The 18,103-nt window shown below is 42.4% G+C and overlaps 1 protein-coding gene and 1 non-coding gene across 2 annotated transcripts; both read right to left on the bottom strand.

The window, feature by feature from the left end:
* Nucleotides 1-7,774: 7,774 nt before the first annotated feature.
* Nucleotides 7,775-13,285, bottom strand: LOC143853554 (uncharacterized). The gene is made up of 2 exons (XM_077363364.1): nucleotides 13,079-13,285; nucleotides 7,775-9,091 (listed from the first exon to the last, which is right to left on the bottom strand). Exon 2 carries the CDS (start codon nucleotides 9,018-9,020, stop codon nucleotides 7,917-7,919), a length of 1,104 nt encoding a protein of 367 aa, XP_077219479.1. The 5' UTR covers nucleotides 9,021-9,091; nucleotides 13,079-13,285; the 3' UTR covers nucleotides 7,775-7,916.
* Nucleotides 13,286-16,888: 3,603 nt separating this feature from the next.
* Nucleotides 16,889-16,961, bottom strand: TRNAA-AGC (transfer RNA alanine (anticodon AGC)). The gene has a single exon. It is a non-coding gene; the product is annotated as a tRNA-Ala (tRNA).
* Between the last annotated feature and the right edge of the window lie 1,142 nt (nucleotides 16,962-18,103).

Genomic DNA, 18,103 nt, shown 5'->3' with positions numbered 1-18,103 from the left:
GTTTGAGGCATTCTAACCTTCTTCTATTCGTTGACCAGAGATTATTCTTTCAAAGATCTTCGTCATTCGTGACAGCGTCACCTTTTTCCAAGTTCCTCAGAACCTGTTAATGAACCTGCCTTCAGAGTGATTGCACCCTACAACAATTCTAAAAATAAATTTTTTTTTTTTTTTTTAAATAGAACTACAAACACTTGTAATAAAAACACAAAATAAGAAAGATTACTCCAGTAATCTCGTGATGCTTCTGACTTATCAGTATTTTCTTTTGGGTTAGACTAGCCTCTTTTAAAGAACGTTTCTCCATTGATAAACATCTTCACTTATTTTTAATACAGTGATACCTCATATATCTTTCTATCAACTTTCAGATTGCTTCAAAATTAATGCCCCTAGTTTCGAGAATCATTGTGTATTAGCTTCGCCTGACCTACCGCGAGTTCAGAGACCGATGTAATTCTTTTGGCGTGAATCCAATCTTACCACGACCAAGTCTTCCTTTTTTGGATTTTCAACTTGGTGGACCGCTCGGCCTTAACTTTTGCCTGAATCGCCTTTTCAGGTTTTCGACTCAGCGGGCCACCCCCTTACCTTTTGCCTAAGCCGCCCTTTCAGGTTTTCAACTTAGCAGGGGAATGATCCTAAATTTTGCCTAGATCGCCTTTTCAGGTTTTTCAATCTAGCGGATCTTCAAGCTCCATTTCTTTTCTTTTTTATTATTTTTTTTTTATCTTCTTTTCTTTTTACTTGAACACCAAAAGGACTTTATAGGTGAGGTAGGGCTTTTCAAAGAATGGCTTAAGGTTTTGCAAGGGTCTCGACCGAACCTATGAACAGGTTGCCTACGTATCCCAGTGTAGGAATCAGATCATGCGTAGTTCAGGGCGAATGCCCCTAGTATATTGGGATTTGAAGGAAAATTTTATTTAGGCTCAAAAGGGTTTGCAAAAGGTTATAAATTTTTTGATTTTTGGTTATGAATTTGGGATTTATTCGGCCAAAGGACGGCCTTCTGATGTTCAAGCATAGAACCTCTTGAGTTGATCAAGATTTGTTGGTTCTGGCAATATTTCTCCATTTAAATTACGGAGCTTGACGGCTTTTCCGGGTAAGATTTGGTCCACAATGTATGGTCCTGACCAATTTGGTTTGAACTTGCCCCTTGGGTCAAACATTGGTGCTCGATTCTCTTTTAGAACAAGATTGCCTTCTTCTAAATCTCTGACCTTAACCTTTTTATTAAAAGCACGGGCTATTCTGCGCTGATAACCTTGCACATGGTAAAGCGCCTTTAATCTCTTCTCGTCTAGCATGTTCAACTCTTTATACCTGGCATCTGCCCATTCATTTTCTGGTAACTTGACTTCAGTCAATACTCGGAGCGAAGGTACACGGATCTCAACAGGTAGCACTGCTTCCATCCCGTAAACAAGAGAGTAAGGGGTTGCCCCAGTTGAAGCCCTAATTGATGTTCTGTAAGCCCACAAGGCGTATGGTAACTTATTCGACCAATCTTTATAAGTTTCTGACATTTTGCTAATGATAGTCTTGACATTTTTGTTTGCAGCTTCTACCGCTCCATTTGTCTGCGGACGATAAGGCGAGGATTTATGATGCTTAATCTTGAACTCTTCGCAAAGAGAGATTACTTCCTTCTTGAAATGAGATCCATTATCTGAGATAAGTTCATGGGGAATTCCATATCTGCAAATTATGTTGGTGCGTATGAATTTAGCAACTGATGAGGATGTAAGCTTTGCATAAGAAGCGGCCTCAACCCACTTGGTGAAGTAATCAATAGCAACGAGTATGTACTCGTGACCATTAGACGACTTGGGAGAAATCTTGCCAATGATGTCAATTCCCCATACCGAAAACGGCCAAGGAGAGGTAAGAGAATGCAATTCGGTGGGTGGTACATGGATGAGATTCGCATGTATCTGACATTTATAGCATCTCTTCACAAATGTGTGACAATCTGCTTCTAATGTCGGCCAATAATACCCCAGACGTAGGATCTTCCTTGCCAACATCTTCCCATTCATATGAGGCCCACACACCCCTTCATGAATATCTGCGAGAATTTCTTCTGCCTGATCTTCAGTGACACATAAGAGTTGAATTCCATCGAAAGACCGTCGATACAACTCTCCTCCACAAATGACGAAATTAGCTGCCAATCTCTGCAAAGTCCTTATTTCTTTACTCGACGCCTCATTGGGATGCCCCTGGCCTGAGATGTAGTTCTTTATGTCTGTATACCATGGCTTTCCATCGGGACATCTTGCAGCTATTTCTATAGCATCAACATATGCAGGAGCCCATTGCTCTTGAACCGTGATGGGCCTCATCTTCATATTGTGAGGTATGTCAATCATGGAAGCTAACGTTGCTAAGGCATCGGCGAATCTATTCTTCAACCTTGGCAAATAACTAAAAGTGACGCGTTGAAATTGCTTAGCGAGAATATCCAAGTATTCATGATATGGCAATAGCTTTTCTTCTTTGGTTCTCCACTCTCCTTGAGTTTGGCAAATGATTAGCTTCGAATCTCCATATACGTCAAGATTCTCTATGCCTAAGGCCAATGCAGCCTCAAGCCCAACAATGCATGCTTCATATTCTGCCATATTGTTGGTGCAATTGAATTGTAACTTAACGGCAACGGGGACATGCTCATTTCGAGGCGACACAAGTAATGCCCCTACTCCTTGTCCTGTTTGGTTTGCTGCTCCATCAAAATAGAGGGTCCAACCAGTTTCTGGATACTCATCTTCAACCATCATGATCTCTTCATCTGGGAACATCGGCTTGAAATGCTGACTTTCTTCTCGGGGTGCTTCCGCCAATTGTTCAGCAATGGCTCGGCCCTTTACTGATTTTTGGGTTACATGAGTGATGTCAAATTCAGACAACAATAATAACCATCTGGCAGTCCTGCCTGTCAGGGCTGGTTTTTCAAAGAGATACTTCAGAGGATCCATCCTCGACAAAAGCAGGACCTTATGTGATAAAAGGTAATGCCTGAGTCGCTGAGTGGCCCAAACCAAGGCTAAGCAGGTTTTTTCTAGGACAGTATACTTTTGTTCATACTCCAACATCTTCTTGCTAAGATAATACACAGCCTTTTCATGCTTGGTTTCTGGATCTTGTTGTGCTAACATACAACCCATTGTGGTTTCTGTTACTGACAAGTAAAGCAGCAATGGATGCCCCGGTATCACTGGTGCTACTATCGGTGGCTCAGACAAACTTTGCTTTATCTTTTCAAAGGCCTGCTGACATTCCTCTGTCCATTCTTTGGAAGAGTTCTTCTTTAAGAGCTTAAAGATAGGTTCACAAGTTGATGTCAGATGAGCGATGAATCGCCTTAGGAACTGTATCCTTCCTAGGAATCCCCGAATTTCCTTCTCGGTTCTAGGCGGTGGCATCTCCTGGATAGCCTTAATCTTCTGAGGATCTACCTCTATACCCCTTTGACTCACCATAAATCCAAGCAACTTACCGGAGGTAACCCCGAACACACACTTGCTAGGATTCAGGCGAAGCTGGTATTTGAGAATTCTTTCAAAGAACTTCTTAAGGTTCGGGATATGATCTTTCCTTTCCTTGGCTTTTACAATCATATCATCGACATAAACTTCGACTTCTCTATGTATCATGTCATGGAGCAAGGCTGTAGCTGCTCTTTGGTATGTCGCACCGGCATTCTTAAGACCAAATGGCATTACCCGATAGCAATATGTCCCCCATTGTGTAATGAACGAGGTCTTAGCCATGTCCTCGGGTGCCATCTTAATTTGATTGTAGCCCGAGAAACCATCCATAAAAGATAGTAATTCATGCCCGGCCGTATTGTCCACCAAGATATCGATATGTGGTAGAGGGAAATCATCTTTTGGACTTGCCTTGTTCAAATCCCTGAAATCTACACACATTCTCACCTTTCCATCTTTCTTCGGTACAGGTACTATATTTGCGAGCCATTCTGGATATTCCACCACTTGCAGAAATCCAGCATTCAACTGCTTAGTAACCTCTTCTTCTACTTTCAGGACCCACTCAGGCTTCATTCTCCTTAGCTTCTGCTTTTTAGGTTTAATCCCAGGCAATAAAGGTAGCTTGTGCTGAACAATGTCTTCGCTCAACCCGGGCATATCTTTGTAGGACCAGGCAAAAACTTCTTTATATTCCTTAAGTAGGTTTATTAATTCATCGCGCTCTTCAGAGGATAGAGTATTTCCAATTCGTATTTCCTGTATTAAATCTTCTGTTCCGATGTTTATAATTTCGATTTCATCTTTAAGAGGCTGGGCTCGGCGCTCCTCCTCTTGTTTGAGCATATGCTGCAATTCAAGGGGAGTTTCGTCGATCCCCCCTTCCTCATCTGAGGAGGGAGTGTTATCATTATTATTAAAGTCAGAAGCAAACACAGAGACATACTGAGAATCAGATTTCATTGAATTGAAAGAAGTTACATCATTATCATTGGACTCATCCTGAACAGGTTCAGGATTCACATAGTAAATAAACTCAGAAAATGACTCGCCTGGACTAGGCACTGACACTGATTCACTCGACTTGACTAGACTTGACTTAGCAATAAAATAAGATGGAAAAACATCAGAACTCCAGTTTGAAAGATTTTCTGTTGCAGGTGCAATCTGACTCTGAGGTTCAGTAAAGGTATCATTACTCTGAATAACTGCCACTAGCATATCTTCACAATCTGTCTCTTCTTGTTCTTCAGAATAGTAATCAACATCAGGCACATTTTCTTCAAACAAAGATTCCAGCACATCTGGCTCAAGGTAGACTAACCAGTCCTCAACAGTTTTCTCAACATAATATATCGGCGGTTCTGTTTCTGGGAGAGCAAGGCCACTGAATATTTCAAAACCGGGTATCATGATCCCTGTCACTGAGTCATACCATGGTTCAGAAAACCCATAGTATGGAAACGTCTCACCTTTTTTGATAAAATGACCATTCATTGATAAGGGATATGGAGCCATTAGGAGTACCCTTCCGGTGCGGCGGATTTCTTCCTTCAATTTCAACAATTTTTCCATGGCTTCCTCCTCCTCTTCAGTAGGTACATATCCAAGACCGAAAATTCCATGGTTTGCTTTGATTGGGCGCCAGTGAGATGCCTTGCTTGGATCACGGCCCAAATTCATACCAGGGAAGTAGTTCATTTTTCTCATCATCTTGGCCACCACAGAACTGATGGCGAACGGCAAACACAACTCCTCCCGAGAGGCATCCTTGTAAGAGATAACAGCAACCTCGAATGCGAAACCATTCAAGTTGTAGTCATCTGCTTTTGCAACTGGAAGGATTAAAGTTTCTCCTGTTATTTGCCCTATTTCTGGCTCTTCATCACCTCTGACAGTGAACAACTTCCCATCTTTAATGAACTTCAATTTTTGGTGAAGGGTTGAAGCGACAGCACCTTCCTTATGTAACCAGGGACGTCCTAGAAGCATATTGAACGAGGCTTTGATATCAATAACTTGAAACTCAACCTCAAATTCTTGACCGCCCATAACGATCTTGGTGGTGAGGACTCCGACCACATTTCTTCGGGTATTGTCATATGCGAGGATACCAAGGGTTGATTCGGCAAAATCAGTGGGACCGAAACCCAAGGTAATGGCAGTTCTTAATGGACACACATTCAACGCGGATCCGTTATCTACCAACACAGATGGTACTTTCTTGCCTCCACAAACAATAGTGACATGAAGAGCTCTAGCATGATTCCGACCTTGAGGAGGCAGCTCTTGATCTGAGAAACTAATGGCCCTGGTGGCCTGGGTTAGAGCAACAACTTCAGCCAGTTGCTCCGGAGATATCTCTGAGGATACCTGTGTTGTATTCAATTCTTTTAACACAGCCTCTCTGTGTTTCTTTGATGCTATCAATAATCCCCATACAGATATAACAGCCTGAGTTTTCTTTAACTGCTGCACAACTTCATCATCTGGATCTTTCACATATTGCGGCTCCTCTCCTCGAGCCAATGCCCCTGGATTTTCGACTCTCAATTCAACAGGTTTGAAAATTCTTCCGCCCCTTGTCACATGTCTGACTTCATCCAATTCAGGCTCATCATAAGTGATAATTTGAGGGACTTGTGGCTCATAGGTGATTACCAAGGGAGGTACAGACTCTCTTAGGTGTGATTCATCACAGAATATGATTTGGGGTTCAGAGATGGGTTCTAAGGCACATATGAGGGTAAGAGGGTCAAACTCAGGATCTCCTATGGTTATGGCATTAACGGCAGCAGGAGGATTTGCATGACCAGGTAATGGGTTTTGGGTGACATTGGGTCTTGGCTGGAATGCAATGACTTTCTCATCAATGAGTTTCTGGATTCTAAATTTCAAGGCAATGCAGTTGTCAGTAAGATGACCAGGACCTCTGTGGTACTCACAGTGTAGGTCAGCTCGCCAACTTGCAGGTAGAGGATTGGGGGGAGGCCGGATGGCAGGTAAGGTTATGCGACCTGAAGCAAGACACTGCTTAAGCACCTCTGAAGATGGAATGGGAAGAGGGGTAAATTCTACCCGGGTTTGTTGCCGAGGTGCGGTTGCGGTTTGAGCATAGTCCATTACTAAAGGTTCTTGGGACCTAGAGGATTGAGCATTGGAACGGGAAATACTATTGACTTGGGCTGGAGGGGACTTTTTGAAATCTCTGGGGTTTGGGTTGCTACGGTTGAATACACCTTGAGCCATAGCCTCCTCTATCTGGGTGCCAGCCACGATGAAGTGTTTGAAGTCTGGATAGTATTGCAAAGACATGTGATACTGGAGCTGGGGGGAAATATTTTTCATGATTATCTGGACTTGTTCTTCCTCAGACGGGCGCTCCATCATCTGAGCTGCTATTCTCCTCCATCTTTTCACAAAAATCAAAAAGGATTCCCTCAAGTCTTGCTTTGTTCTCTCTAAATCCTTTCTGGTGATTTCTGTCCCATCATCATATTTGAATTGCCTGATGAACTGCTCGCCGATATCCTTCCATGTCCTGTAACGAGTCTTGTCCAAGACCATGAACCATCTCCTCGCAACCTTGGTTAGGGAAACTGGGAACAATTGAGCCATTTGCTCAGAAGATAACCCTTGAGGCTGACACATGATGGTGAACATTTGCAAATGTGTGATTGGACAACCCACACCATCATATTTGTCGAAATCGGGCATTTGAAAATTGGCAGGAAGGCGAATTTCGGGAAATAAAGTAAGATCACTGGGATTGAAACCACCCTGGTCTTGAAACTGAATGTCTTGAACTTTCCTGGTAAGAGTCTCTAATTTCTCCATAACAGACTTATCAACCATGGACTGAGAAGGCCTACTGTGATTCTCGCTGTACTGCTCTTTTTCTAAGTCTTCTTCGACTTTATCAGGGATATTGATGAACACTGTTTGGGCAGGTGCTACTGGAGTAGCTGCTTGGCGCATAGGCCCTTTATCCTTGGACAACGACGGTTCCAACTTTTCAGAAAGCTGAGCCTTGATAACTCGGTTTTCTTCTTTGAGTTCTTGAAGCTGTTGGAGAATCAAAGTAAGAGTATCGGTAATAGCAGCGGGTGGAAGACCATCTTGGTTGTCTGCCATTGGTGAGGATGAGGACGGGAAAGAAGAAGATGCTGGGGTTCTTAGAGAAGGTGGTGGAGAAACAGATTTCCTCTCTAACCGCGAAGAGACCCGAACCCAAGGAGTATTAGGGTTAGCTATGATGTTTATTGCCCTGTAATATCCGAAAGACATATTTTAAAATCAGAGAGAAGAATAGACGATGATGCACACATAGACAAAGATAATGAAAGAGAAGGATGGACTTTATTGATCAATCATTAAAATTTGAGTACATGGTTCAATCTTTCAAAGATAAACATGGAACTAAGCATTCTTTTTAGACTTCTTCTTCGGACGACAATCTTCCTCAACTGACTCCTTTAAAGGTTTGATGATTCTTGCATCCCAAGCAGATGAAACAGCTTTGACAATCTTGGGCTTGAGACCCTCAGGCGGATAGAAATGATGAAGGGGAGGCACAATGGATTGCTCCCTTCCATACTGACGCTGAATCCTGGCAGGAACATAAAAGGATGTCTTTTTGAAACCAAGAAGGCGAACGTAGTTAGCTTCTCCGGTGTTGAAGACAGCTTCTTGGATTCCGGGAATTTGCCAATAAATCTGATCTTCTTGGCGAGAATTTAACCATTCAACCCAATCGCTTTTATGATCGAAAGAAACATCATGACGCCATTCACTGAAGGTGTATAACGTATGATCAAAATGGACAGGAGCTGCAATTTTTAGCTTGTGGCATAACCACACTTGAAGTAATGCAGGACATCCTGAGAAAGACCCAACGAAAGAGCGAATATAAGAGCTTGGACCTGAACTGGCACGAAGGTGAGCCATATCATCCAATCCATTGAAAGTTTCTGCAAGCATAGTAGGAATTGGATTGGCGCCACGATCCATTTGATCAACGAGGTCCAGAAGAACAGCTGACGCAAAGCGAGAAGGCTGGACAGTGAGGAACCTAGCAAAGGAGCAGAATCTCAAAGCGCGCCGTCGAGCTTTTTGAATATCAACAGCACCAATGTATCCAACAGGAGGGTAAATGTCAATCAGTCGCTGCATGGACACTTCTTGGCCTTTCATGAAAGAGTTCATGGATTCATCTGGATTATCCATCAAGCAAAGGAACAAAGGACGATAATCTGGAACACAGGATGGCTTCACTAGAGGGCCATCCACAGGATATTCCAATAAGGCACACCATTCTTCAAAGGTGGGACACATTTCTTGGTTGCCAAAACGGAAGACATGATGATCGGGATCCCAACACTCTGATGCGGCATAGAGTAATCCCCAATCGAGCTTGATGGTTGCCACGTAGCCGAAGAGATTTTTCTCTTGTTCACTTATGGCGTAGATATGGGATTCTCTTAATGTACCACGGATCCAATCAAGAATTGTACGAGTAGACATAGTGCCCGTAAGCCAAGAGAAGGGATATAAGAATGATCAGGATTACATGAACACGAGATTGGGATAAGTTCCTGCCAGTACAAGGAAAGTATGAATACATGATCGAATCACACGATAGAAGAATGAAAGGCATACGATCGAAAGATTAGATGAGATAGCATAAGATTGCTTTCAACGGATAGATCAAGAATGACTAATCCTATGAGATCTTTGGAAATGATAGGATTTATATCCTAACCCCTAAAGGAAATTTTTTTTTTTTTTAATCTCGCACATTTTAACAGTGTGACCTGAAGGCATCAACCCTAATCCTAATCAAGCGGAGTGGAGAGAGGATCTCGACTCATGACTTTGTTCGTGTACCTAAGACCGATCGTAGCCATTGGAAGATGGTCTACGGCCTAATCTAGACACAAATAGGCAGGATATCCTAAACTAGGCTCACACACGTGATGCACATGTGTTCGTATACTACATGCATGTGTGGGTTAATCTAGGGGTAAGGCCAAGAGTTCCCTTAGCGCGAATCCCTGTTCGATATACTGTACCAGTGTCCGGCGTATCAGTACGTGAACAAGAGATCCGTTTACGTACCATAATGGTACTAGGCTAAGGGTGGAATGCTTCTCTAGCACAGAGGCACCAGGTGATGAAATCCCAGTCAACCATGCTAGATAACACTCCGGGTTCCTAAAATAGGACGTGTGTGCACGTGAGATGCAGAGTTTAGATGCAAGTGATGTAAGTGTGTGCAATATGTTTGCGCAATCTATGATGCCTTCAGGTTTTGTTAGATTAAGTTTGAGTAAAGTGTGATGAGAAAATAAAACAAGACAAACTAATCTAACAAGTATAGAGTTTTTATGAGCCAATTAAATTAAATTCAAATGAATTATCTTTTGAAATTTTAATGAAGTTAGGTGGTCCCCAGCAGAGTCGCCAAACTGTGGTACCCGAATCCCGCGAGAGGGGTGGGGCGCGAGCCGCCGCGCTCTCTCACTTGGTCTCCTGTATCCACGCGATTGGCGTGTGCATTTAATTATTGATTTGAATTCGTCTTTCATGTGAACTTGGGATCACTAAGGCAATCCGAATTCCACACGAAAGAGACTGACAGAGTCGCCACCTAGATGTGGGATCTAGGACCCGAAATTAACCAGAAATCTAGACTCGCTACCTGGTTACGAGAATGGAAGGTATGGGGAGTTATCCGCCACATGCACCATTCCTGCCCGATAATCGGTCTTCGATTCCAAAAGCTAACTCTTTTAAATTTATTTTAAATGGCTCATTCAACTCTATGTTAATGTGCGAACTAAGTGACATGCATCCTATGATCTAATTTCAATGTGAATCCTAGATGTGTATCTTGATTTATTAATTTGTCTGGATTCATTCTAAGTGAAAGTTCTCCTAGAATTCTAATTTCATGGAAAGCCCTAAATGATTTGATTAAGCATTTACAAGAAAATTAATATCCAAAACACCACAATTTGTTGTGGTGCCGACTCGCGGGTGGTATGCCGTCAGACATCCAAGCTGCCTACGTACCCAAGCCTCACTGGGATCAGAGTCGACGTAGTTCGGTGCACCTAAGCTAAGTTACATATGCCTAACTCAACTAAGACACCGACCTAGACGGGATTGACTGTTTCAACAGTTTTAGGAGAAGTTATTTAATTCAAGTTGAGGATTTTATTATCTTAGGATTTCATCTAAGATGCTATATGATTCTCATCTAAATGCAAATGGTCCCTTAGACTAATGCAGGTTTGCCTTACATCCTAGTTTACTAGGCTTGTCCTAGGGAAAGATTGGGTGACTAGTGTAACTAGACCTATGGCACGGTTGCTATACATAGCAAGCGTCCGTGATGAGGCTGGACTCCTAACTCTAGGACTCTCTAAAACTTAGGACACGACACGACACCGGTGTTCCTAAATTGGGCTCTAAGGGTCCTTACGACGGAAACCGTGATCCAACGGTTCCGAAAGACACAAGACAAATCGATTTAAATTCTCGAGGTTAGTAAAAAAAAAAAATGGAAGAGATGATGAAATAGTGTGAGGGAATGAGAAAGATAGAGAAAGGTGCGACTGAACTTGGGAGTGCCAAATTGCCTACGTACCCCGCGATGGGGATCAAGCCACACGTAGTTCCGCTGGGGAGGTTGCTTGGATTTTGGAAAACAGGATTGGTATTTGGATCAGGAATCGGGTTTGTATTTGAGCATTGGACTTGAGATTCAGAAACATTGATTTAGCAATGGGATTTTGGAATTGGGAATTTGCATCAAAGAATTGAGCATATAGGAATCATCAAGGGTTTGAATTTTGGGAATTCAAAATGGGCGGGCTTATGAGATTCGGTCAAATGGATTCAGACATGCGACTCAGATTGTGTTGGGATATGACTTGGTTAGGCAAAAGGGAGGAAGTTCTATTAGGTGTAAAAGGGCATTAGTAGAATAGGGGAATGACTCGGTTGTGACATGGAAGGCCGCAACTTGGTCGAATGCGACTCGGTTGCATTGGGATGGGTTGATTAAGGAATTGGATTGAGTCAACTAAGGGGAGAGTCCAATCGGTTAAAGAGGTTGAGCATACTCGACTAGAGAGTTGGGTCAACTCGACTAGGGAGGTTGGCTAGAGTTGACTCAGTTGAGCTGGGTTGGGATCCCACTTGGATGGATTGTATTGGGGCGATTTGACTTAAGCTGCAGGTGGCCTGGCTGGGTTAGATTTAATGTAACCAGATTTATGGATAAATGGTGTGCCTCAGTGAGTGGACAAAGGTATGGCTTGGGTTGATGTGACTCGGTTGAGTTGTGCTAGGGTCAGGTTAGGTGGGGTTAATGGTTGAGTTGGATTGGATTGGGTTAATGGTCAAGGTCAAGTGCGGGTTGACTTGGCTTAGACTGGATTGGAACTGGTTGAGCGTGGATTGGGGTGCGGCTTGAGGTTTGGGTGGTTGGAGTATCTTAGGAACCAATAGGGCAAAGTGGCTCTTAAGGGGAATGAATTAATTGGGCCGAATGGGCCCGATGGCCGGGTTAACTGGGTTGGCCGGGTCTATTGTAGGGGTGTATGAGGGTACTGTTGGGTGGATGAATGAAAGGCATGTGGTGTATGATGTGTGGCTATGGTTATAGGGTTTAAGGCTTATGGGTATGGGTTTAGGTGTGGTTAATGGTTAGGTTGGATTGGGTTAATGGTTAGGGTCAAGTGAGTCGGGTCTAAGTTAGGAGCAAACCCGAGACTAGCCATGGTCTAACTAGGAGGAAGCAGGGTACAAACCAGGGTGCGGACCAGGGTGCACCAGGGTGCGAACCAGCAGGGAACCAGGGTGCGAACCAGCAGGGGAACCAGGGTGCAACCAGCAGGGAACCTGGGTGCAACCAGCAGCGAACCTGGGTGCAACCAGGGTCTAACCAGAGTGCGAACCAGCAGGGAACCAGGGTGCGAACCAGCAGGGGAACCAGGGTGCAACCAGCAGGGAAACCAGGGTGCAACCAGCAGGGAACCTGGGTGCAACCCGCAGCGAACCTGGGTGCAACCAGGGTCTAACCAGAGTGCGAACCAGCAGGGAACCAGGGTGCGAACCAGCAGGGGAACCATGGTGCAACCAGCAGGGAACCTGGGTGCAACCAGGGTCTAACCAGAGTGCGAACCAGCAGGGAACCAGGGTGTGAACCAGTATCGAACCTGGGTGCAACCAGCAACGAACCTGGGTGCAACCAGGGTCTAACCAGAGTGCGAACCAGCAGGGAACCAGGGTGCGAACCAGTATCGAACCTGGGTGCAACCAGCAACGAACCTGGGTGCAACCAGGGTCTAACCAGAGGCTAACCAGGGGGAACCAGGGTGTGAACCATTAGGGAAAAATAAAAATGAAGATAAGATGGGTTAAGAGAAGAGGGAAACATGTATAACTTCAAAGTCTACCATCAAGAAGAATGAGTAAAGATTGATCCTAGATGCTTCCTAACATGGTTTTTCTTTTAAAGTAAAAGATATGCATGAAAACAGACCCTACATAGAATTGAAATAAATGCCTACCTCTTTGAAAACCCACTTTGTGTTTGATTTTTCTTTGATGTTAATTCCTTGAAGATGATTCCTTGCTTGATAATGACTGCTTTTGATATATATATCACCCAACGTATCACCCGATCCGGCAAGGATGGCCGAACCCTTGAAGAGATGAGGGAGAGGGATGAATTTTCTAAGAGAGGGATTCTTTTTCTTCTTTTTCCTTGGATGGTGGGATGAGAGGGTATTTATAGGAGAATGGGATAGGAGGTTAGGTGAGGTTAGGTGAGGTTAGGTAAGGTTAGGTGAGGTTAGGTAAGGTTAGGTGAGGTTAGGTGAGGTTAGGTGAGGTTTGGGTGGTTAGGATGAGAGGAGAGGTTAGGTGAGGTTAGGTGAGGTTTGGATGGTTAGGATGAGAGGAGAGGTTAGGTGGTTTTGGATGGTGAGACCCAGGTCAAGATCTGTCATTGATCTAACGATTTACGGAAATCGGGTCTCGGAATGGAATCAGGGTCCGGGCTATGAAGTGACCCTAGCTTATTTTGTCCCGATTGATGATCCGTAAAGTCAGATCAAGATATTAATGACCTAAAACATATAAATCAATGATAGAGGGGGTTCTCACATGGATTTAACACACTAAATTCACTAATCAGGGTATTTTTCAATTTTTCGGATCTAATCATCTCACCAGGTACATCTCTTTATCATTTTGTTTTTTTCAAAAAATTTGAGGATGGATCAATATATTAGGTTATTGTTGGTTAAAGTAAAGCAAAATGTGGGTGTCTACAATAAGCCACTGTTTACCCTATATAAACCAGTTGTAAACACTCTAAACCACTGATAAGCTTATATAAACCACTTATAAACACTATAAACTACTTCTTACCCTGTATAAACCAATGATAAACACTCTAAACCACTGATAAGCCTACATAAACCACTTATAAACACTCTAAATCACTGATAGGCTTATATAAACCACTGTTTACCCTATATAAACCAGTTGTAAACACTCTAAACCACTTATAAGCCTATATAAACCACTTATAAACACTATAAACTACTGCTCACCCTGTATAAATCATTTATAAATCCTTATAAACCAATTATAAACACTCTAAACCACTGGTAAGCCTTAATAAACCACTAATTACGATTATAAACCACTACGGAGGATTCTTAACCAAAGAAGCTATATAAACCACTTATAAACACCCACTTCAGTACCGGTTTATGGTAGTGAAATACTGGTTAAACTTAAGAAATTAGTGGTTTACAGAAAAATAACAATGATTATAAAGTGTTTAAAGTAATTTAAATAAGATTAAATAGTGATTGAAGGCTTTCTGCAATGGAAGACAGTAGTTTAACATGTAAAACTTTCATTCAAGTTTATAAACATGCCTTATAATGGAAAGATAGGGGAGAGGGGTAAAAATACACACATTTTCATTAAATGGAAGCTTTCTGCAATGGAATGGTAGTTTCTAGTGAAGATTTTTAAGATTTCCAAATCCAATAACGTTTTTTTCCAATATTTGTTGAAAATTGAGGCGTTGTGCAATGCAATGAAGGGTTAGGAAGGCTTTCACATCTAAAAATGAGGTTTTCAGCAATAGAATGGAGCTTTTGGCATCTAACAATTGAGGTTTTTGGGTTTCAAAAATGGAGGCTTTTGGGTTTTTCATACGTACGTTTTTTTGGTAGGTGGGAGGAAGAAGAAGAAGAGGGAAAAAGGTGGGTTTTGGGATTTGTTTTTCTCTAAATGTAATCATTTCAAAAAGGTGATTTGATAGGGGGAGAGAGAGAGAGAGAGTCAAGGGCATTTTAGTCATATGCACTCTTGATTGGTGATTTAGAAAACACCCCTCTTAAAATGTCATAGTCAGTAGAAACCCCTTCTATTTGGTCATTTTCCCTATTTCTTTACAAGAGTAATGCATTAATTCAGAGACCAGATCACTTCGAAGCACTCCTTATTGAAATGTCCCGGACATTATCTAAAGTCGCCCACAGTCTGTTGGACTTCCCCAGAATAACCCAAAGTCTGCAAGGTCCACTGAGGATTCAAAATCCTTCGCAACTAAGCCACCCTGGGCATTTATCAAGTTCTTCCAGGTGGACTTCCAAGTTCTCACTGAAAATCACCACAAGCCCATGATCTATCAATCTTTACCATAAAATTCAGTCGGTTTGGCCATTTGGGTTGATTCCTATTTGTTTTTTTTTTTTTAGCAAAAGCTCAACCCAACCCGACCCGACCCGACCCGACCCAAGTTGCACACCTACTTTTTTGCTAGAAAATCAGTGGTTTAGCTTTTCTTGGCCGAACCCAAAATAAGGATCGATGGATCAAGGGCCTGGATTATCCGATCTAGGTGATATCAATGCCATTTGGCTGGAGCCAATCCGATCAATAAATTGATCAGGTACACATGGAACGGCCTAAAAAGTGGTAGTCTTTTTTAGAACTCTTTAGTTTGAATAATTGCAATGACTTGCTACTTCTACATTTGATGAAGACATGAGCTTTGCTTTCATAATGACTAGCCTCCAAAACAATCCTCCCAACACTTCGGTGATTTAATTCAATTCATTTCACATAATACTACTAAATGAGATTTAACGTTAGGCCTTTTTGTATTGCAGGAATTTTCAGGGAAAGCTTGGAAATCTAGTCCATTCATCTCGGTTGGAGCTTTCATATGATCAGTGCGTGTGAAGCCCAGCATTTTTCATAAAGTAGAGTGGGCCCACTTCATATGATGATCCAAACCGTTCATTTGGTGGCCACAACATAAGTAGGTTGTCCCCCGTAGATCATCTTCATATGATGATCCTATCCCTTCTATCTATAAAAATGAAAAGTTTAGATCATCTCTGATATGCTCGTCTCTTTCAGTATAAGCAATAGTGGTTGGCTCTTCGGCATAAAGTCACGGGTTTGCCCCGGTGACAAGTGTTCGAATCCCCCCGGACTTACCTGACACATGTGGTGTTTGGCGGCCGCTACTTCCATCCGTAGGGAATAGTCCTACTACCGAAAGGGATGGGGACACCCTGCATCATAAAAAAAAATAGTACGGGTAGATATAGTCCCATGAGTCAAAACCACTACTAGTACACATGGCTGCCGTCGGATCAAATGTCAAGGGCAGCACTTTGGTTACTAGCAGGTACGCCTATAAAAACCTCTCAAAATCAGCACTAGTACGCATGGCCCCACATTGTGATGTAGGAGAAATTATATGGTGTAGAGCTTCGTATCCATGAATTTTTATATGGTGTAAGCACTTATACGCCTGTATTTTGCAAAAAGTACTGTACGGCTGCCACCATTGGATGATCTAAACCGTCCATTTGATGGTCCACAAAGTAACTATGTTGTTCCCATAAAATCATTTTTCATAGGATGACCCCTAGCCATCTGATCTATAGAGGAACTACATACCTCTATAGATCGGACGGTTATGATCATCCTATGGAACTGATTTTCGGGCCACAAGTTATTTAGACCATGGCCCATAAAATGGACGGTTCAGATCAACCAATGGTGTCATCTGCAGGACCATAATGGCTTACACCATATTAACTCGGAAAAAAGGGCAAAAAAATAAAGGCAAAATGGAGATGCGGGGTATCGATCCCCGTACATACCTCTATAGATCGGACGGTTATGATCATCCTATGGAACTGATTTTCGGGCCACAAGTTATTTAGACCATGGCCCATAAAATGGACGGTTCAGATCAACCAATGGTGTCATCTGCAGGACCATAATGGCTTACACCATATTAACTCGGAAAAAAGGGCAAAAAAATAAAGGCAAAATGGAGATGCGGGGTATCGATCCCCGTACCTCTCGCATGCTAAGCGAGCGCTCTACCATCTGAGCTACATCCCCTTTTTTATGTAAGAGTTATCAAAAATTTAATTGACAACTGGTTTGAAAAATTCTTTTTTGTGGATGATCCATACCGTTTATCTTGCTGGGCCCACCATCAACATCAAGATCCCGTCTCATTATTAGTAGCGCACCAAAGGAGTAACCTTCTTTGGATATTTAGTTCAAAAAAAAAAATTACTGCAGGGTCCACATGAATGGATGATCTAAACCGTTCTTTTTAAACGGTGTTGCTTTGGATAGGGGGTGCCCTAAAAGCAGTGAGAACATGGTGATCACGGTGGGACCAATAAACCCCAACAAAGTTTAGCGGTGGCCTAAAATATCAACGGCCCTGATTACTACACATGTCTGCCACGTGTAGACATGGCAATCTCACCAACTAGGTTCTGGGTAGGCCCCACTTTTAGCGGGTCAAAGTCAAAATTCGAAACAATGTTCCTGTGGGATATTGTTATTATTATTATTAAAGTGAGCCACATGCGCACGTTAGCGAACTCATAAGCCTCCTCTTACACAAAGAAAAAGCATTAAAATGGTCGGTAAACCGATCCCCAACTGTCACCAGCAAGTTCTTGCCGTCTTACTTTAATTGAATTTAATTATATTTAATGAGTAGTAAAATCACATCTGACTTTTATTTTTGTTGCGTGTTAGGGTTTGTACCTTAGGAGTGATATTTACCCCCTTTTCATTACTAGGGACACCCAGCTACACTGTATCTATGACTGAAAAGGTGCTGATGTACTTCAGATCCGAAGGAATGAAGTGACCTGATTGCCACGTACAATACAGCTGGGTGTCCCAAGTGATGAAAATGGGGCGCATTTATCATTTTTTTCTCTTCTTTTGCAAAATAAACTTTGAGCTTATCTGGGACAACATTGAACATTGACACATGCGTGTCTCTTAATATTTCTCATAAATCAAAGTTATGAGTATAATGAGACAAATAAAAAAAATAAAGGGTCATAAATTTGATTTAGAGGTTTGATAATTACAAACATGCAACACTTGCCACAGGTGCGTCACATTAGGTGGGCCTCACCTTTGGTCTCTACATGAACAATCCACCTTGTAGGTTCAATCCCAGCTTACCTGCCAAAAAAAATCTTTAAAAAAGCTTTATAATTCAAAAACTC

Source organism: Tasmannia lanceolata, unplaced genomic scaffold, assembly GCF_043159265.1.
Source record: "Tasmannia lanceolata isolate RefF3 unplaced genomic scaffold, GAP_Taslan_0.1 ptg000019l, whole genome shotgun sequence".
In the NCBI taxonomy this organism is placed as follows: domain Eukaryota; kingdom Viridiplantae; phylum Streptophyta; class Magnoliopsida; order Canellales; family Winteraceae; genus Tasmannia; species Tasmannia lanceolata.
This window is presented reverse-complemented; position numbering and strand designations above follow the sequence as displayed.

What these genes read in the sequence shown, in the direction of transcription:
- LOC143853554 (XM_077363364.1), bottom strand. Translation starts at nt 9,020, where the DNA reads ATGTCTACTCGTACAATTCTTGATTGGATCCGTGGTACATTAAGAGAA.